At 42.2% G+C, this 17,382-nt stretch overlaps 1 protein-coding gene across 1 annotated transcript; it reads right to left on the reverse strand.

Annotated features, from left to right (window-relative positions):
- Window positions 1–1,440: 1,440 nt before the first annotated feature.
- On the reverse strand, window positions 1,441–16,970 carry LOC119742061 (G-protein coupled receptor 54-like). Its single transcript, XM_038218076.1, has 3 exons — window positions 16,844–16,970; window positions 5,712–5,847; window positions 1,441–3,668 (listed from the first exon to the last, which is right to left on the reverse strand). The coding sequence occupies exons 1-3, from the start codon at window positions 16,844–16,846 to the stop codon at window positions 3,076–3,078; spliced, it is 732 nt and encodes a 243-aa protein (XP_038074004.1). The 5' UTR covers window positions 16,847–16,970; the 3' UTR covers window positions 1,441–3,075.
- Window positions 16,971–17,382: the final 412 nt, after the last annotated feature.

A 17,382-nucleotide genomic window follows, 5' to 3' on the forward strand; every position in this document is an offset into this window, starting at 1 on the left:
CTAATAAGCCGCCAGCGTGCACGGCAAGTCACGGCATAATGCTGTCTCAGGGTGGATATCTCCTGTCGGAACCAACTGCAAGGTTTTGTTTAATGGAAACTTTTACGTGCAGAGCACGGCTTTAGGGACGACGTCACGTGCCTTGCGAGGCTGCATGTTAGTTGCGAATTCATCAGTAAATTGAGACTTTCGCTCCTGGCCATGTACACCCAAACCGACGGATACTGTTGGCAGGCCAAGGCAGAAAAACCACAGGAGACTGATGGCGGACATAATGCATTTAATACCTGCAATGATGGCACCCTAAGCAATCTTCTCTTTGATATGCTTCATTCTGAGCAACCGATTGCAGGGGTAATTTGAGATTTCTTACAAGTCAAAGCAGATGAATTTGTTTGAATCTCAAACAGTATAGTATCAAGTATCGAAGTGATCAGAATAACACCGAAGCCAAAAGTCAATCAAAGTGTCTCTTTTGATATTAAACGCCACAGATAACTAAATCCTATGTGAGCAGCATAGGTTCCCTTTAACCACTCGCTCTTTTTAAAGTGCTTTTTAACCTTCATGTTGGTTGAATACTGACATCAACGGTGTCTATTGCTTCTGCATATTACAGAGTGCCCTGGGCCTTCCTTGATATGGATATGTGCGCTTTAAACATCAGAAGTTTCATATTTTCTAAGCGCTTTATTGCTAAAGCGGATGCCGAGGCCTACGCTGAAAGTCACACATTGCCCATTGGAAACTCCATACATCAACCAAGACTACTTCAGCTAAGGATTAGATGAGGCCACTCAAAACTGTAAAGATTGGGAAATCAACACGAAGTAAATATCCTATGTTGTTGTCCACAATTCAACATCGCTGGCACTCATCTAAAATAAGTTTGGGTTTTCACTTGATTTGGATTTGCAAATTATCTAAGCAACTGTTTCGGTGGGTATATATATATACACTAAGTCCCATTCTGTTTTGATCAGTATAGTATTTTACGTATTTCTAATATGCAATGAACAGATACACAAACAAACAAAACTAAATAAATCCCGTCCAGGAAACATGTCTGTACTTATAAGGCACATGTCAACGGTTGGTCCAAAAGGGTGTAAGCTACGAGGACCGATCACTGCACTTTGGATCATTCAGTGATGATTAACAAGTGGCTCTATCCGGATATGTGACAGCTGCATGGCGTGTTAGCCAACAGGCGTAGGTATCCAATAAAAAAATCCCCATAACGGATGTTTCGTAACCAATTATCTAAACATACTGTTTTCATTAAACATTATACACAGCTGTACATAATTTGATTAAAAATTAAAATTTTCCGAGAAAACAGTAAAAACCATGCACAACCCTTTGATCACGAAACACGACTTCGTCAATAATATCATATTTCCACAAATCTTTCAATTAAGTGATCGTTGAACAATCATCTTCATTTCTTGATTTCTTCTAAAATTCACTGGGTATTTGGTACCAGTACGATCTTTAATAATTCGAAAGGTTACTTCTGGGATAAATGAAAATGATTCTACATGCAAGCGTCATTAAACGTTGTTCATTACAGTCATGATCCGACCTGTATAAACCCAGCTACGCCTGATACAGTTAATAATAGATTCTTACCATTGGTCCCACGTTTAAAAATAAGATCATATTTCACAGACACGGTGCCTATTTTTTGGTCAACGCGATGCCTGGACAGAATGTTGGAATGAAATGGGTTTAAATTAAGCGCCACCACAGAAAACACCCACACAGAAAACATGCGTTCAAATTCCAGATTAAGGAGCAGCGAATATATAGTAAATACTGTGCCAGTGTTTTTTTTTTATCCAGCACCTCGAAGTGTAGCATTTAGGATTGACAACATCTACTTATGCGTAACGATACAGTCCAACACATGACACCACTTGCAATAGAACAACTGAATACATTAACGATAATCTGTACACGGCGGTGTCTCGTTTCGTCCAAGTGTCAGTCAAACGATTTTTTTTTTACAAAGCACTTGTTTTGAAGATAAATATTTACATACATAGCGGTGTATATTTTATACCACTAAAGGAGGAATCACTGACAAAGCTAGTCAACTGATCAGGACGCGCGAAATTTACAATGTACTTTACATATTATAATATGATTTGTCCCTATACAGATTACACAGGATGGCACGTCGAAGTTGAGTGCAGTTTTAACAACGCGTACTCTTTTTTTCATACGAATTTAGCGACGGGAAGTTACTTTTGTTCTTAAACTTGAAATGAAAACCAATAAATAAATCGTGTTTAGGGCCTAAATATTCCCACCTTCTTTCATATGATTCTTCCATATAATTCTTCCATATAAAAATAAATTGTGGTGCAAAGTTACTTAAATACAAACAATATTACCTTGTTGATATCAATAATCACTCAATAATTCGTTAGTAACCTTTCAAAAAAACATAAGCACAACATAAGCAGTTTCGATATTATTGAGTTATATTGACATGATGCTCAATAAAACGAATGGAAAATCGTCCTTTGATCTATATAAGTTAAGAAATCGCACAAAAATAATTTTCCTTTAATTTCTTACTTGCACTTCAAAGGTAAATATTGTGCACTTCAAGACAAAATAGATTCTTTGCCTTGGACCATCGAAACATAAATTAGACTAAACATCATTAATTTGCCCCAAGTGTACTACAACTATTAAAATTAGAATTTATTGTCAAATGTGCGACAATGTTTTTAACATGAAAATACCAAATAATGTGGAAAACATTTCCATCGTAGCTCCGAAGGTGGTGCGAATACAGGAAGATTTCAACTCCAGCGTGACACTTAAGCCAACCTGCCTCTCGCGATTTTCTGATTTTGGAGATGTTCTCCTTTCAAAATGCTCTTCCCACCGTTAAGCACAATTCTGAATCGCTGAGATTATTTCCGTGAACGGCAACACTTTGTTATATTCATGAAGATCCTTTAGCTATATACCGCTGCTTCACTGCAGTCTCTCTGCATGGATTTGCACATTCCCTTGTCACGATTAAGCAATCATTGCTTTCTGTTAACCGTCCAGATTTTAAATTGAGGAATCTTCCTCCCCAGGTGGAAGGCGCTCCGTTTTGGTGGTCATGCTAATGCTGATGCTCGTACGCTCTTTGTAAGCGCCCCTGAAACAAGTCGCGAACATTTTCCGAAAGTACTTCCTAAAGCTCGTCGTCGTGAACGCGTAAACAAAAGGGTTGACGCAACTGTTGGCGTAGGCTAGGCACAAGAAGAACCCATGGATGTTCATCAGAACCGCCGGGTTGGCGTTGGTCACTTGGTCACCGTTGAATCTGGCCCACACGGTGAACATTTGGATAGGTGCCCAGCAGAAGGCGAAGAGTACCACGACGATGAAGACCATTCTGGTGATTTTCCTCTTCCTGCGGAGCGCCCTTGTGTGGGCCTGCGCACTCTCCGTCCCTCCCGACGTCTTCCGCCAGATCTGAATCAGGATTTGTGCGTAGCAGAACATGATCCCCATCAAGGGCACGATGTACATTGCCAACAAGGAGAACATGCCGTAGACTTTTCCACTGATTTCGGGATTCGGAAAGCTACTTTCACAGTGGCCATCTTTAGACAGGTAAGCGAAGACAAATGTAGCAAGGTGGATCAAGGATGAGACTGCCAAAGAAACAAAAAGAGACTTGTTACATATGATAAGTTTTTCCTTCACCGGCTCACTGTCTCCACAAACATGCAGCTAGTTATAAAACAGATTCCTCCTTTCCAGATGTTAACCGGTCCACTTTGGTTTTTACAGCGGCACTATTACTTTTCCCATCTCGGTGCACTTTGCCGCAGCCAAGTCGAAAGACACGTCTAAAGTACTTTCTGAAACTCGTGGTAGTGAACGCGTACACGAACGGATTGACGCAGCTGTTAAGGTATGCAACGCACAAAAAGGCCCCTTTCAGGTTCGCAATGACTTCTGTCGGTTCGACAGTTTGATTGACGAGAAGCCAAGTATTAAGGGTGTGAATTGGCGCCCAGCACAGGGCAAATAGAACCACCACGGTGAACACCATTTTAGTGACTTTCCGTTTCCTGGTGAGGGCGCGCGATTGCGCCCCCTCAGTCCACTCTGAGGATGAGCTCGGTTTGTGCCATATTTCAATGAGGATTTTTGTGTAGCAAAAGAGGATGACCAGAAGAGGCAAGGCGTACACCACCAGAAACACGAAGACGGCGTATATATCGGCGCCGCTCTGTCCCTTCGGGAAGAGTCTCGAACATTCTTTCTCATTACTGAGGTGTGTGAACACAAACGAAGGTAAGTGAATCAGCGCCGAGACTAGTAAAAGAAACAAAAGGCATTTATATTAAAGACAATTGGTGAAGTTTGTTAATAGTGATATTGATGTTTGTGTGCTTTTATCATTAGGCCTATACCTGTTTAACAGGGTTATGAGATACATATATTTTTCATGGTTTCAATAGGAAATGCTTGTAAAAAAAAGGGTAAAGGTAGACCTTAATTTCTTCACATTGTGCATATAGGCCTACACTCCAACGAGTTGGTTTGCTTTTTTTGCTGTCGAAAAGCGATTAAATAAATCGTTCGCAGGTCGGATTTATCATCGTCTATAGTACATCCCAAAGTTCTTTTGCGTGTGTGCCTTATTCTCGGGTTGCTCACGTTCGAAATCACCACAATTCGCGTTTATCATATTCAGGGGTTTCGTTTGTCTGTGTACGCACGTGTGTCTCTTGTCTCCGCTGCTTGAGCAACTTACAACTATGGCACGGCGAAAAACAAAGAGACAAATGTTAAGATTTTGTATGAAACTGACCACCTGTTCGTGAAGGTCAGTTTGATGGGAACGTGCAACCCCGCAGGGGACGGAGCAAGTTTTCAACAAACATCGGTCATGGTGACGATGGGGTGGAAAGACAAAATTAAACCAAAAAGTAAGTGTCTTGATTGTTACGTGAAAGGGACACGCCTTTTTTGTCTTCAAAATGGGATTGCTCATCCGGCTTATACTTTTTTACAGGGAAAATGCTACCAAAATTTAAACTAATAGAGACATTTTAATGCCACTATCCCGTCTGCCGGTATAAGTTTCAGATGGCTTATGTGTTTTCCGACGAGCAATATATTTTACACGTGTTAGCAAAGGATTGATTCCAGCAACGTAAGTTATTTTGTTTGAACAGTCCTCTTTTGAGTGTGATCTAAATCCTGCTTAGAGAAAGCACTGTTTTTTCTATAGTATTCACCAGAGACACTCGATAATAAAACTATTGTAAACAATCAGCCCAAACGGTATTCCAACTGAGCATGTGCTTATCAAGATTTGACCGGGTTCACTGCGCGATAAAAACCGCATATGAATATACAGGAGTCCGGTGATTAACTGGATGGTAAGCTAGAATTGTTCATACAATCAAATAGAACATGAAAATGTAGTTTACAGCATAAACTAGAATGTATACCATTGAGCAATTACCATTTTACGAAACTTTTTATCATTGACCCTTTCATTCAGCGCCCTTTCATGTCAGTAACGCAAATGATTTATCACAAAATAAAAAAATGTCTTTAATGCGTTGGTATAAAGCCTCACTCTGATCGCATATATATAACAGCAGATAAGAAGTAGCTGTGGGTACGCGTGAGATACTGTAACAAAAAAATTGCTTCGTATTAGCTTCATGACTTACATATCCAGATGGCTACGTTGATGATGACGGCTTTCGTCACTGTTCTAGTGTTGCGCGACTTGACCGCGTGCACGATGAGATAGTAACGGTCAACTGTCATGGCGGCCAGGGTGAAACATGTGGCCTGCACAGTGACCTGTTGGTGAGAAAAAAGCAGACACTGTTAAAGTGTTAGCCATATATACAGAAGGCGATTCTTGATTGACACATGTATTAATCATATGGCGTTTAACACACCACAAGATCGCTCTTTCCGCTAATTGTATTTCTGCAAAGGCAATATAATAGTACATGGCCATTCTCTCTTTCAAGTCGGAGGTCATCATTTTAGCGCAAAGTTGATTGCTCCATTGTAGAGGCTTTTCTTTGTTGTTTCATTCATCTGTCCTTGTGAGTAGTGGGTTTTCTGTGAAATTCCGTACTTCATTTTAAGTGACACGCCCAACGCAAGATGTGCTTTTCAGGTTTCGCCACATGGCTTATCAAACATTATATTCTTGCCTTGAAGAGAAAATACAAAAGTCGAATGAATAAATCATTCGGAAAAACAATGGCATTTCAAGACAATAGAATCTCAATGTTAGGAAGGCTTCTTTTTAATCCTTTGTTTAGTAGGAGATAATGAAGGACATGTCAATTTTAGATGCAGACAAATAACCCTAAGGCGCTAACTGGAAAGAATATTGATACTAGGATTTGCAGACTAATTAATCTACATGGTTTGCCTCCAGGGACTCGACTGTATCACCGCCCGGATATTTATTTCCAAACTTTAAGCCAGTGCTCAGTAATTTAATGCCAAAGACTACAAGCACCACTGATAGCTCATCATTTATTCACGAGACTAATTAAGTAGCCGACGGATAAGCCTGTGGCAGATTCCACCGAATTAAGGCGCATCACGGTTGCAAAAGCTCACATCATGCTTGATACCAAATAAAAAACGTCTGTGGTTGAAAAAAGGGCACATCATATTTGCCGAGAACAACACCGCCTTGCAAAAAGAAAAAAGATTGATACTTCTTTGTGTACATGTCATTTTTGGGGTTTGGACTGATGACGTGATTTGTCAATCACGTCGGTGTTACCTTTAATCTTGTATGGCTTCGAGATCAAAACCGCCAATCAAAGATATATCTAGGAAGGCCCACCCCGTCACATCGCAAAACTTTAATCCAACCGCAACAGCACGCTGTGTTTCTCTCAAACCCTCGCAATTGTGACTGCTGCTTGCGGAAAAGATCATTGGGCGGGGACAGATCGAAAGAGAGGGAATGAAAGAGAGATGGCGCGCACGTTTTGGCTCAGGCTCAGTATCCGGGAGCCCACTCCATCACAGCCCCTTTTGCCTGACGACAACATCGATGGGATTTCCGGGCTTTATTTCACCGGGGCGGAGCACAGAACAACCTGCTGGACAAGGTGAATAAACGCGCACTTGGAAAAGTCCAATATCATCAATATCCTTCCAATCAGTACTTCCTTGTGTGTCCTGCCAGCCCTCCATTTATCACACGTGTTAGGTGCCTAAGCTTGGAGCGTACTACTTATGTCTGCATCATAAATGCGCCTCTGCGGAGATCCATCGATTGTACTTTCACCTACTGCATGCATTGATACTAACACGGTTTGAAATTGTACCCTGCAGTGTATATCATTTCTTTTCTGCAAAATCAATATCCGGGCGACAGTGTTTTTCTGTATGTTAAGCTATAGGTGGTTTTATTCCTCGTCACCAAACTGCATCTCGAAATGACAGGTATAATTCGTATTGCCTGAGATGAAGAGAAATGAGTTTTGTCTTAAACAAAATGGCATGTGCACGTAAGAAGTAGTCAAAACAACCAACATCGTTGGGCGACAAAACGAAGTAACAGAAGAGGTTGGATAGTCGCGAGGACACATCATTTTCACTTTAATAGTCTTGAGTCATAAATACGATACGATCGCCGTACGTGTTCCTCCGTGTATAATGTTGCTGCTCGCACAACAAATGACATTGCTGTCTATCTTTTTTAAACCTCCAGGCTCTGCAGACTGGCTGAGAGTGAATTTGGGTGGAATGGCCGATAAGGATATAAGTCAGAGACGATCTGTTTTGCCACGCCTCCATCTCCTCGTCCGTTGTAGCCACCGGGTACGTCAAATAACTTGTTGTTTGACGGCTTATGACTTCGACGGAATGCATGTAAAGGAAACACACCCCACTCCATCACACCCCTGGCCCTAACATTCCCTGATCTCAACGAGAGCAAGACTGCATATCCCCTTTGACTTTTGCATCTCCCTTCGTCATCAGGACACATATATACCTACTTCTCAGCCGCCGAGACTCCCAATGAGATTGACTTCCGGGGTCTTCGATTTCTCGGTAATGTTTAGCGAAGGACTTCCACGTTCGATCTTGGCCTGGAATCATAGATTTGATGATAGAAGGCGTGAAATCTGTTCTCCACTTGACAACGATGTGATAACGCTGTCTTGATGTTAGGGGTTTTTCGTGCTCGCGGCGTTTTAAGCACTTTCCCAATCGTTGCTGGAAGCAGTATTCGCACTAATTTAGGTCAGAAATTGGCACACACTATTAAACAATTATTTATCAGATACAAGAGTAAACAGCAACATTATCTGGAACTATTCGACGATCATCGTCCAAGTAGCACAGATCAGTTTGATATAAGAGAAAAACGATTCTTTCGATCTAAGGCAATATGTAGAACTCCTAGTGGCGCTACTATTAACAAAGTACGGATATTACGTTTGGTTAACCCGTACAGATATTTACTATTGGCTAGAAATATGTTCGCTACATCGAGTCTTTGATACCGTAATTTCATCGATCTAAAAGTAAAACGGTCACATGCTTAGTCAATATAAAAAGTACCGTTTACTTCATATACAACGCGCTGTGTATTACCTCATAATACACCGCGTTGCATTAAAACTACTTTGCACGCGCGCGTGTACAAGCATTACATTCACTGTGTGGAAGTTCCGAACAAAAGATGTCCACATAAACCAGGTAACAGCAACGTTGTGTGGACTTGCCCACGTCCATACAATGTTTCCCACCCTCTGGAAAACAGATTTAGAGGCATTTTGGGGTTAGGTTTATCCGTGGCAAAATGAAGAGAAACACTAAAGGGAATCATAGAGAAAAAAAAATGTGTTCACAGACATTTCACAGTGTGAGAAAAATGAGGTCTTTTTAAAGTGAATATACAACATTTGCAAACATCGAAAAATAAAACTACCAAGTTTTTACGAAATACCTTACTAGGATGTTGGTAAATGACAGTCTCAAGCATCTTGTAAAATTATGGCACCTGGTGTGAAGTCATTTTCAAGAAAATGATATTTTTATATACATTTCCAACGGTGGTCGGCCGACCAGCGTTGGAAAAACCTAACTATTTTTCAACTACTGCTCAAAATTTACCATTTTTTTAGTAAATTTTTTTTGTTTGCTATTGGTTACATGTTCATGAACGGGTGCAGGTCAGCTAGACCGGTTCCCTTGCCTTACAATTTTCCATCATCTATAAATTGATCCATTTTATCTTTTGTGGAGTCAGGGAACCAGACTACTTGAACATTTTTCCTTTCAACAATGTCAGTGTAACAATATTTGATCTATTATACTAACCCCTCAAATAGTTCATTTCTGAAAATTACAGCAAAAGCCAATGATGTACATTCCCTTTAAAAGTTTTTTCTTAACTTTTTTACAAGAAAAAGAAGAAGGAATGTCCACACTTGGTATGCAACGTAAACATGGGTGAGAGGTGGGTGTGCGGGTGTGTGTGTGCAGGGCGCGCGCACCGCGCAGAGCAGTCCAACCAATGCAACCCATCATGACCTATGTTCGTTAAGAAACCTCCAACAGCAATGAACAAATCGCCATGTCTCACATCACAGCAGTCAACAATAATTGTTAACTATATCGCTAATTCATTAATTCAGCTATAGTTTTGATATCCTCATCTGTGACTTATTTAAATTGTATTTTCAGTGTGTTTCTCTTCCCCTCTTGAATACTCTCTTAACGAATAAGTATAAGTATATCCTTCATTTTGTACTTGCTGAGATAATCGTGACATCTTCTTTCATCTCTAACTGGTTTTGGTAGAGCCTTGAATTATGTACAGGTGTTATGACGGCCGGCCCGACAGCCTTGCCGATCTGTCAGAGAAGGATGCCCGTCCGCTGCATCCTATCGATTTTTATTGAAATAAACGGCACAACACCGACCTCATCGCGCTGACTTTACGCACAGATGCATCTCTACCCTTCAAGAAAACGCTTCATATTTGCCACAAATCGTTCCAGATGTTTGACATTGTAATTTCTAGCGCTCGCATCCGTTCATCGTACAGGGACCACCTCAACTGCTTCATAAATTTCGCTCGACGCTAAGTGCTTTTCACGTATAGTAAGTAAATTGAACGGAGAAATACCAGACAGATGTCCCTGCGGATCATTCGGACGAGGGCTTCCAATTTTAAAATCACTTGGGGATAGAAGCAAGTGCAAATTATGCACAGATCGCAAAAATTACTTGACCGAAGAAGGCGATCGCTGAGCTCATTTATCTTGAGAATTTCGTAGACATGTTGCACCACATTTCAAAACTGCTACTAATGCCTTGAGCACTGTTCGAAAAGAATCTTGTACGAAAACGCCCCTGACGGGTTTTGCATTAAACCTTTGGAGCCTGCAGCTTTGCTAGTACCCATCGCCCTATCCTATGTACACTCTATAGTGACTTTCAAAGGCAGACTTCTAAAAGGCATTGTAGGTAGCTCAACGCCATGGCCATTGCACGTATATTTACTGCGCACGTGTCGTGCGCGGGCAGAAAATGTTGACCCCAGGTCATTGGTGAAAGACATCCAATGAGGACTCAGCGCAAGCGCATAGTTTGGCGGGTACGAACAAATCTCGCAGATCTGCTTTTTGGTATTCAACACGCAGACATGTGGCAACGAGGCAAACACTCCAAACGTTTCTTCCTGACCTACTTTAGAACCGAAGCTATAAGCGGCCGCCGCGGATGAGTGATTTGCAAGGAATTTACCGTTACGCACTGTAGTCAGTTACCAGCCAACAACAAGGGGTGCTGTCTACTGTTACCCACTACTTCAGAATCCTCGTCGTTCGCGGGGCAAACAAATCAGAGGCCATTCTAGAACAGACAATATCCAATATATTACATGAAGCACACATATGTTTCGAGACCAAATAACTGATTCAAACACTTCCCGCATTGTTGGCTAAAACAAACCACTCGACGAATTCTAATTTGAATTTTTTATCAGTACACTCTGTCACCTTTTAAGTGAGTTCATTTAAATTGCATGGTTTCAATTGATCGCCGGCGAAAGAGCTATAGAGACCACTACGTATGGATATCACGTTCAATTCGCTTGAACTGGGATCTCCTTGCTGACACAACGAACCGGGTACTTTGCATTTACCGCTTGTCTCTCGCGCCAACTCCATCGAGTGAGCGGGAAGGAAGACAGAGGAAAAAATAGAGCCCTAGTCCACTTGCCCCGATGAAAATGTTCAAATTACCGCATTCGATCTTAGTCAATCGTGGTTACTGGTGATCCGCTCTGGGGGACGAAGAGGAGCCCAAATATTTGCCGAGTGTTTTTGCGCAGAGTCTGTCCGGTCCGTCTCCTGCTCTCAAGAGCTTTGTTGAGGGCATGCATTCACGACGTTCCCCAGAACATCATAATTTCCCTTGAGCTGAGCCAAGTGATGTCTGGAGAAAGAAAATACATTTTGTGTGTCTTGCATTGTGAGATATTCCACATAGTTACGGTTTTAATTTTGAAAATGCAAGTTCACTATAGATTAAGATTTTGGATGGAATGTCCCAGCGCGTATATACAATTTGAGTTTCTACTTGAAACCCTTTCCATTTGAACCGAGTGTAACACCAACGAAAGCTTTAAATTACAAGCTCGTCCATATGGAATCCATATGTGAGGCATCTGTCAAACATTCTTCACGCCTGATTCCCGTCTTGCAATCGAGAATTATTTTGTTAGTTTTGAGATCAGATGGCGGGGCCAAAACCGCGCGGATTGCAAGCGAACACCGCCCTAAAAGCTGTCCACAAACATCATCAACAAAATAGATCCCTTCAGGTGCGGAGCTGTATCTTTCCGCAGATGATCTCCATCTCATTCGGACAGAGAAAACTAACCAAGAAATAAAAGTTTACAACAGATAGTCTCGCGCCAAATATTTGTCGAGGACTTAGCATCAAACCCGTATGCGGCATCAGGCTATTTGTTGAATTGATTACCTGTTGGCGTTGGGGAGACGTGGTTGCACACAACATGTGACTATCAAGCATCTTTATATGCCGCGTGGTACTTGATGCGGCATGTCAATGCATCACGGGCCGTCATCCTGTCACGTCTGACGATTTCAAGGGAGCCCCGACGGGCCCCGAAGGATAGTGGGAAGTAAAAGACTCGACCCGCCTTGCGGCGCGAACGTAGCTTGGCAAACACAGTGCTGGGAAACAAATCCACGCAAAGCAAGTGGTTGACAAAACAAGGGGGGGGGGAAACAAAATTCCAGCTGGGCATCCAAGAACAAACTTTCCAAATTCCATTCCTTCGCTTAGCTCCTTTTCTTCAGGACGTCTTAAGAGGATTGAAGGTGAGTCTTCATCATTGGAGGATTATTTTCCGTGCTCTTTAGTTTCTGTACCTGCCCGAACTGAAATGGATTCCCGTGGGGAGATTCTATCGCCACAGTCATGCGGGGCAGGAAATTGATTCGTAGTGAGAGAGGACAATTTGAGGAAATTCCCAGCTTTTCTGAGATCCCCCTGATCACATCTGTTGGTGGAAGTCCATAGAAGCAATTTCAGGTTGGAGAAATGTCGTAAGCCTCTAGTGTGCTACATAAAAAAATACGACATAATTAAATACAAACCTTTCGCAAGAATAACAAGCTTTAGAATGTGATGTGTGATCAAGACCCCCCCTCCCCATATTGGTGGCATTGAGGAGAGAGGTAAATTACCAGCAAAAGCACACCTCGGGGATCGCATCCGAGTAGCTCGAATAAGCAAAGCACGTCAAAAGTTAATTGCAAAATATTTGCAATTAACCTTTGACGTGCTTTGCTTAGACGTGGATGTTTCACATATATTATGAAAATGACATAGGAAAATTATATTAAATCTGCTTATACCTGAAAAGTGTTGCCTTAACACGCCGTTGCTTAGTACGATGTATTTAAGGAATGAGATCCGGAATGGGACCGTTCGAGAACCGGGCGAGCTCGGCCCGCCCAGTAAGCTGCCGCCCGCTTCGAACACTGTACCCGCCCGGTTACTCAAGCGTGACGCTCGGTTGACTGCTGGAGTGGCCCTCTGGGTCACAACAATAGCTGCTAACAACGGATTAGTGGTTATTGTTCGAGGATTACAGAGCCCAACTCAGGTTGGGTTGGTGTGGAAGACACTGGCTATCATTAAATTTTTTGGTGGAATTTTATTCTTTTCTAGCTTCATAAAATGCAAGTGTTTTGTTTTTGCATGAAATCATTTGACAAATAAACTTGATACAACTGCCTAGTTTGCAAAGTTCTATAAATGAACAATGGTTAAAAAGCTAGATGATCAAGGTGTGAATTTTTTTCTTTGCATTTGTCGAAATACGATGTTCGATATCTATATTCTCGGATTTGATCAAATTTACGAAATACCTCATTCTGTATTATTTGAAATAAAGTATTCCCCATATGACGAACATGAATTGTTTTGCGTGTGGTAATAATTTGATGTTTTTGAATTTTAGACTACGACACCGCACTTGCCCCTTATTCACGTTAATTTATACGCATTTCAAACAGAAAAGTCTGATACCCGTTTGAGAATAGAAGCGGATGGGTTTGGCCCCCGATCGGTATGAAGTGGCCCACTCGGTAGCCCCGATCGGTATGAATACCGGGCACTCTTTTATTCAAGGATTACGCTAGAGAAGCGGGTGGGAATGACCAACTCTGTAGCTCCCGATCGGTATGAACGCTCGGTTATTCAAGCGTGAGCTTGGTTGACTGGAGTGGCTCTCTTGGTCGCTATCAACGGATTAGTGGTTATTGTTCGAGGATTACAGCGCCTGGCCAACTTGCAGTTGGTTCGCCCTGGCTATGATTATCTGCAGAATTGTCTTTGCTATAGAGTATAGAACGGCAGTATTTTCTTTGCATGAACACGTGTAAATGTAGGCCTATATGGGGGTTACTGATTGCTTGACGTAAAACGCATTATTTTTTCCCCTTTGTTTTAAGGTTTAAGTTTTTCTGTTGACGCAAAAATTTCATTCACTTTAAATCCTGAAACCAGAATTTTATGTGTACATTTTTTGTTCACCCTGAGACTCATTTCAATTAATAGTTGGACTATTTTTTCTAACTATTCTAATTTCTATCTAGAAAATATGCAAGATAAGACATTGCAAAATTGTACGTGAACACGTACATTCTAATATAGTCAAACCATTGAGCTGTGAAAGCAACTTGTGAATGACTACTGCACGGACCACGTTCCCGCCCGTCATCAGTGTACGGGACCCGGTGTCATACGAAAATCGGACTCATATGGAAATCGGACTCTTTTCCCCCTTTTATTGGTTAAACCCTCTCACGTGACCGGTCCATCTCCTAATTATCTATGCAAGAGCATGCGCAATACCTCCAATGAGGCCGTACTTCATACAACCTAAATTCATGCTACACCGGCATCAAGCGAGCGCAGAGCAAACCTTCTTTGTCATTCATTGAACGATCTCCCTCATGTCTTAATATCGAATACATACAGCCCAACGGGGTACATGTATATGTAACCGAATGAACAGCCCATTTGTACTGCTTTGTTTCAACGCCGGGACTGGGTGTCAGACAGAAAGTGTGATACACGCTGTAAACATATTAGTCTGATACCCTTTCACTATACTTTGTGATAAACGGAACTCTAATGTCGCAGCGAGCACATTAACTTTAATGCACGTAAATAGAACAAACTGGGGAATTCTGATCTTAATACTGAACAAAATACCAACCCTGTTTGCTTTAAAAGTCAGATTCAGGGATTCATCGGTGCATGTCCGTATACATTTGTATACATTTAAGGGGAGAAAAACGTACCACGTGACTAATTGAAACCCATGTTCACTGATCACTCAAGCTTTTCAATAGGCCTGCGCGAGGGCAATGGGTCACCAACAATAGCAGTCCATGGCAGGGATTATCGGCGGCGCGCCCTTTGATTTGCCGGGTCTTTGTTACCCGGCAGTGAGGATTATCGCCTTGCAAATTGCTTTTTTTGTTAGGTTCAGGAGAGGGCCCACCAGTCAGGCTTGTACTTCGTTCTCTTAATCCGAGCTTGCCCACTTTGGAGAGGAGTCCCAATCCCTTTCTCGGAGTGGGCGAGGCTTAGCCCAGACCGTCTGGGAACCGGGCGGTAAGGGATCTCATACCTAATGGTTAATAATTAGCATCAGAATAAGGATTTATAAAGTAGACATTGTTTAACATCGCGGTTTTGCTATTCCGGTTAAAGTGCCTATTAATGTGCTCCGAGTCTCAATCAAAGTACTGACCTGCAACTCAACACATCAGACTTTGGATTGTGCATTAAGTCCCTTCTACCCACATGTATTTGAAACCTGCGTTGACGGCAGGCTGACACTGCAATGCATCAACCCAGAAATCGGAAAAAAAAGAAAAAGATCCCCTCTCCTCCTGGCCCGAAAATCACTGACATACCCGATGTAAGAGCAAATGAGTTATATTAACGTTATTTGGAAGTAACTTGCCAGCGTTTGGCCGGGAGCAGGCAGCTGCTGAATAAACTACGGCGGCGGAGTAGCAGCTGCTCCCACTCCGTCGAAATAACACAATTTCTTTTTCATCTTGAAAGTTTTTTCCCCCTTAAACAGCAGTACAACGGGAAAGATTTCGCTAGGACGATATTCCCCAAGCACAAATTGGGCGATGGCAAGGCAGCGCACGAGACGAGGTTTCTTCTTTTGAGTTTTTGGTTGCCGGGCGAATTTTTTTCCTGTCTGTCTCTACACAGCTTTTCCATTAAAATGAGGCCGTCGCTGCTGGTGACGCAGGCTTTGCAATTGCGAGGGATAAGATGTTTTCTCCAGGAAGGCTTGTTTTGTTCGGTGTTTTGTTGCAGACTTCCCCGGCTTGCGCAGGGGATCATGAGCCAGAGGTAGCGACAATGAAAACATACTGTCCTGGCTGCCTGGCGTACTATACACTGCTCACTCCAGTACGTGACCGTTAAAATCAACATGTTTATGTCTTGTTATCAGGATCAGTGGCGTTGTACAATAGTTACATACGTATGCCTCCTTTTGTCGGCCTAAAGTCCGCATGAAAATACCGGATAATGTTTCAGACTACGGTCGAAGGTAATAACGAATTTGTTCTAAATTGTGTGTAATTATTTATATTTCCCCGGATGTACAACATGGAATATTTAACAATAATTGTTGACTGCTGTGATGTGGGATATGACGTTTTTCACACCCGAGGTGCGCCCGCCGAGGGTGCTATGCGCCCCTCGAGAGGGTTAAAAACAACATATCGAACATCACAGCAATCCAAAGAGATTCAGGCTTGTAACTTACTATGCAAGAAATAAACTAAATTTCTGCTCTGAAAACTTTTGAAAACTGCCATTTTCCTTCCAGTCTGAGCGGTTGCAGCTCTCAGTTGTAAGGCGCACGGGCCGGTCATGCACGCGTGCGAAACGCAGCAGTAACTTGTGCGCAACGCGGTATGTAATGAGGTAATTATGTAAAGCATTTTGTATGAATTAAACAGTGAACAGTCATTTGTATAGACTGACACATGGCCATTCTAGACCAATGGAATTGCAGTATCCAAGACACGATATAACGATTAACAATTGCTTGTGGGATACGGCGTTTTTAACACCCGATGGGCGCATTGTACCCGGGGCAAAGCCGGCGGTGATATGCACCCCTCGGGAGTTAAACCCTCTCATATCCCACATCACAGCGGTCAATAGTGGCTGTGTTATATCGTGCCAACAATTCAGAAAGATAAAGGCTGTAACTCACCATGCCAGAAATCAATTAAAGCACTGCAGTGTTATATCTTTGATAACTGCGAGCTTTCCTGCCGGACATGAGACTGTACGGTTGCTAGACTTGGCCCAAGTCCGGGTTTCGATTGGTCGGTGCAGTAGAACGATGCATATAATATACACACTACATGCATGGCACGGTTATATACTACGGATCTTTGTATAACGCGCGCCCTCAAGCGTCAGTTCCAGACCAACATGTTAAAAATATACATAAACGTGTTATTTTCATGTGAGTATCGGAAACACAGACTTGGCCAATCTACCAGACATGTGTACACGGTCTATGGAGCTAATCTACCCTTATACGTAGCGGCCAATGACAGCATAGTATTAGAGTTAATGGGCGTTTTTATTCCAAAAACGCGTGCAGATTGTTCTGAACCACATGCATATTCATTCCCAACACCCAATCAGTTGTTTGCATATACGCACAGCCAAAGTTTCGTGGAGAACGCACAGCAGCCCACGGTGAGCAGTATCAACAGATACACGCACGCGTAAGTTCGAATG

The sequence above is a fragment of the Patiria miniata genome, unplaced genomic scaffold (assembly GCF_015706575.1).
Source record: "Patiria miniata isolate m_02_andy unplaced genomic scaffold, ASM1570657v1 HiC_scaffold_5, whole genome shotgun sequence".
Taxonomy (NCBI): domain Eukaryota; kingdom Metazoa; phylum Echinodermata; class Asteroidea; order Valvatida; family Asterinidae; genus Patiria; species Patiria miniata.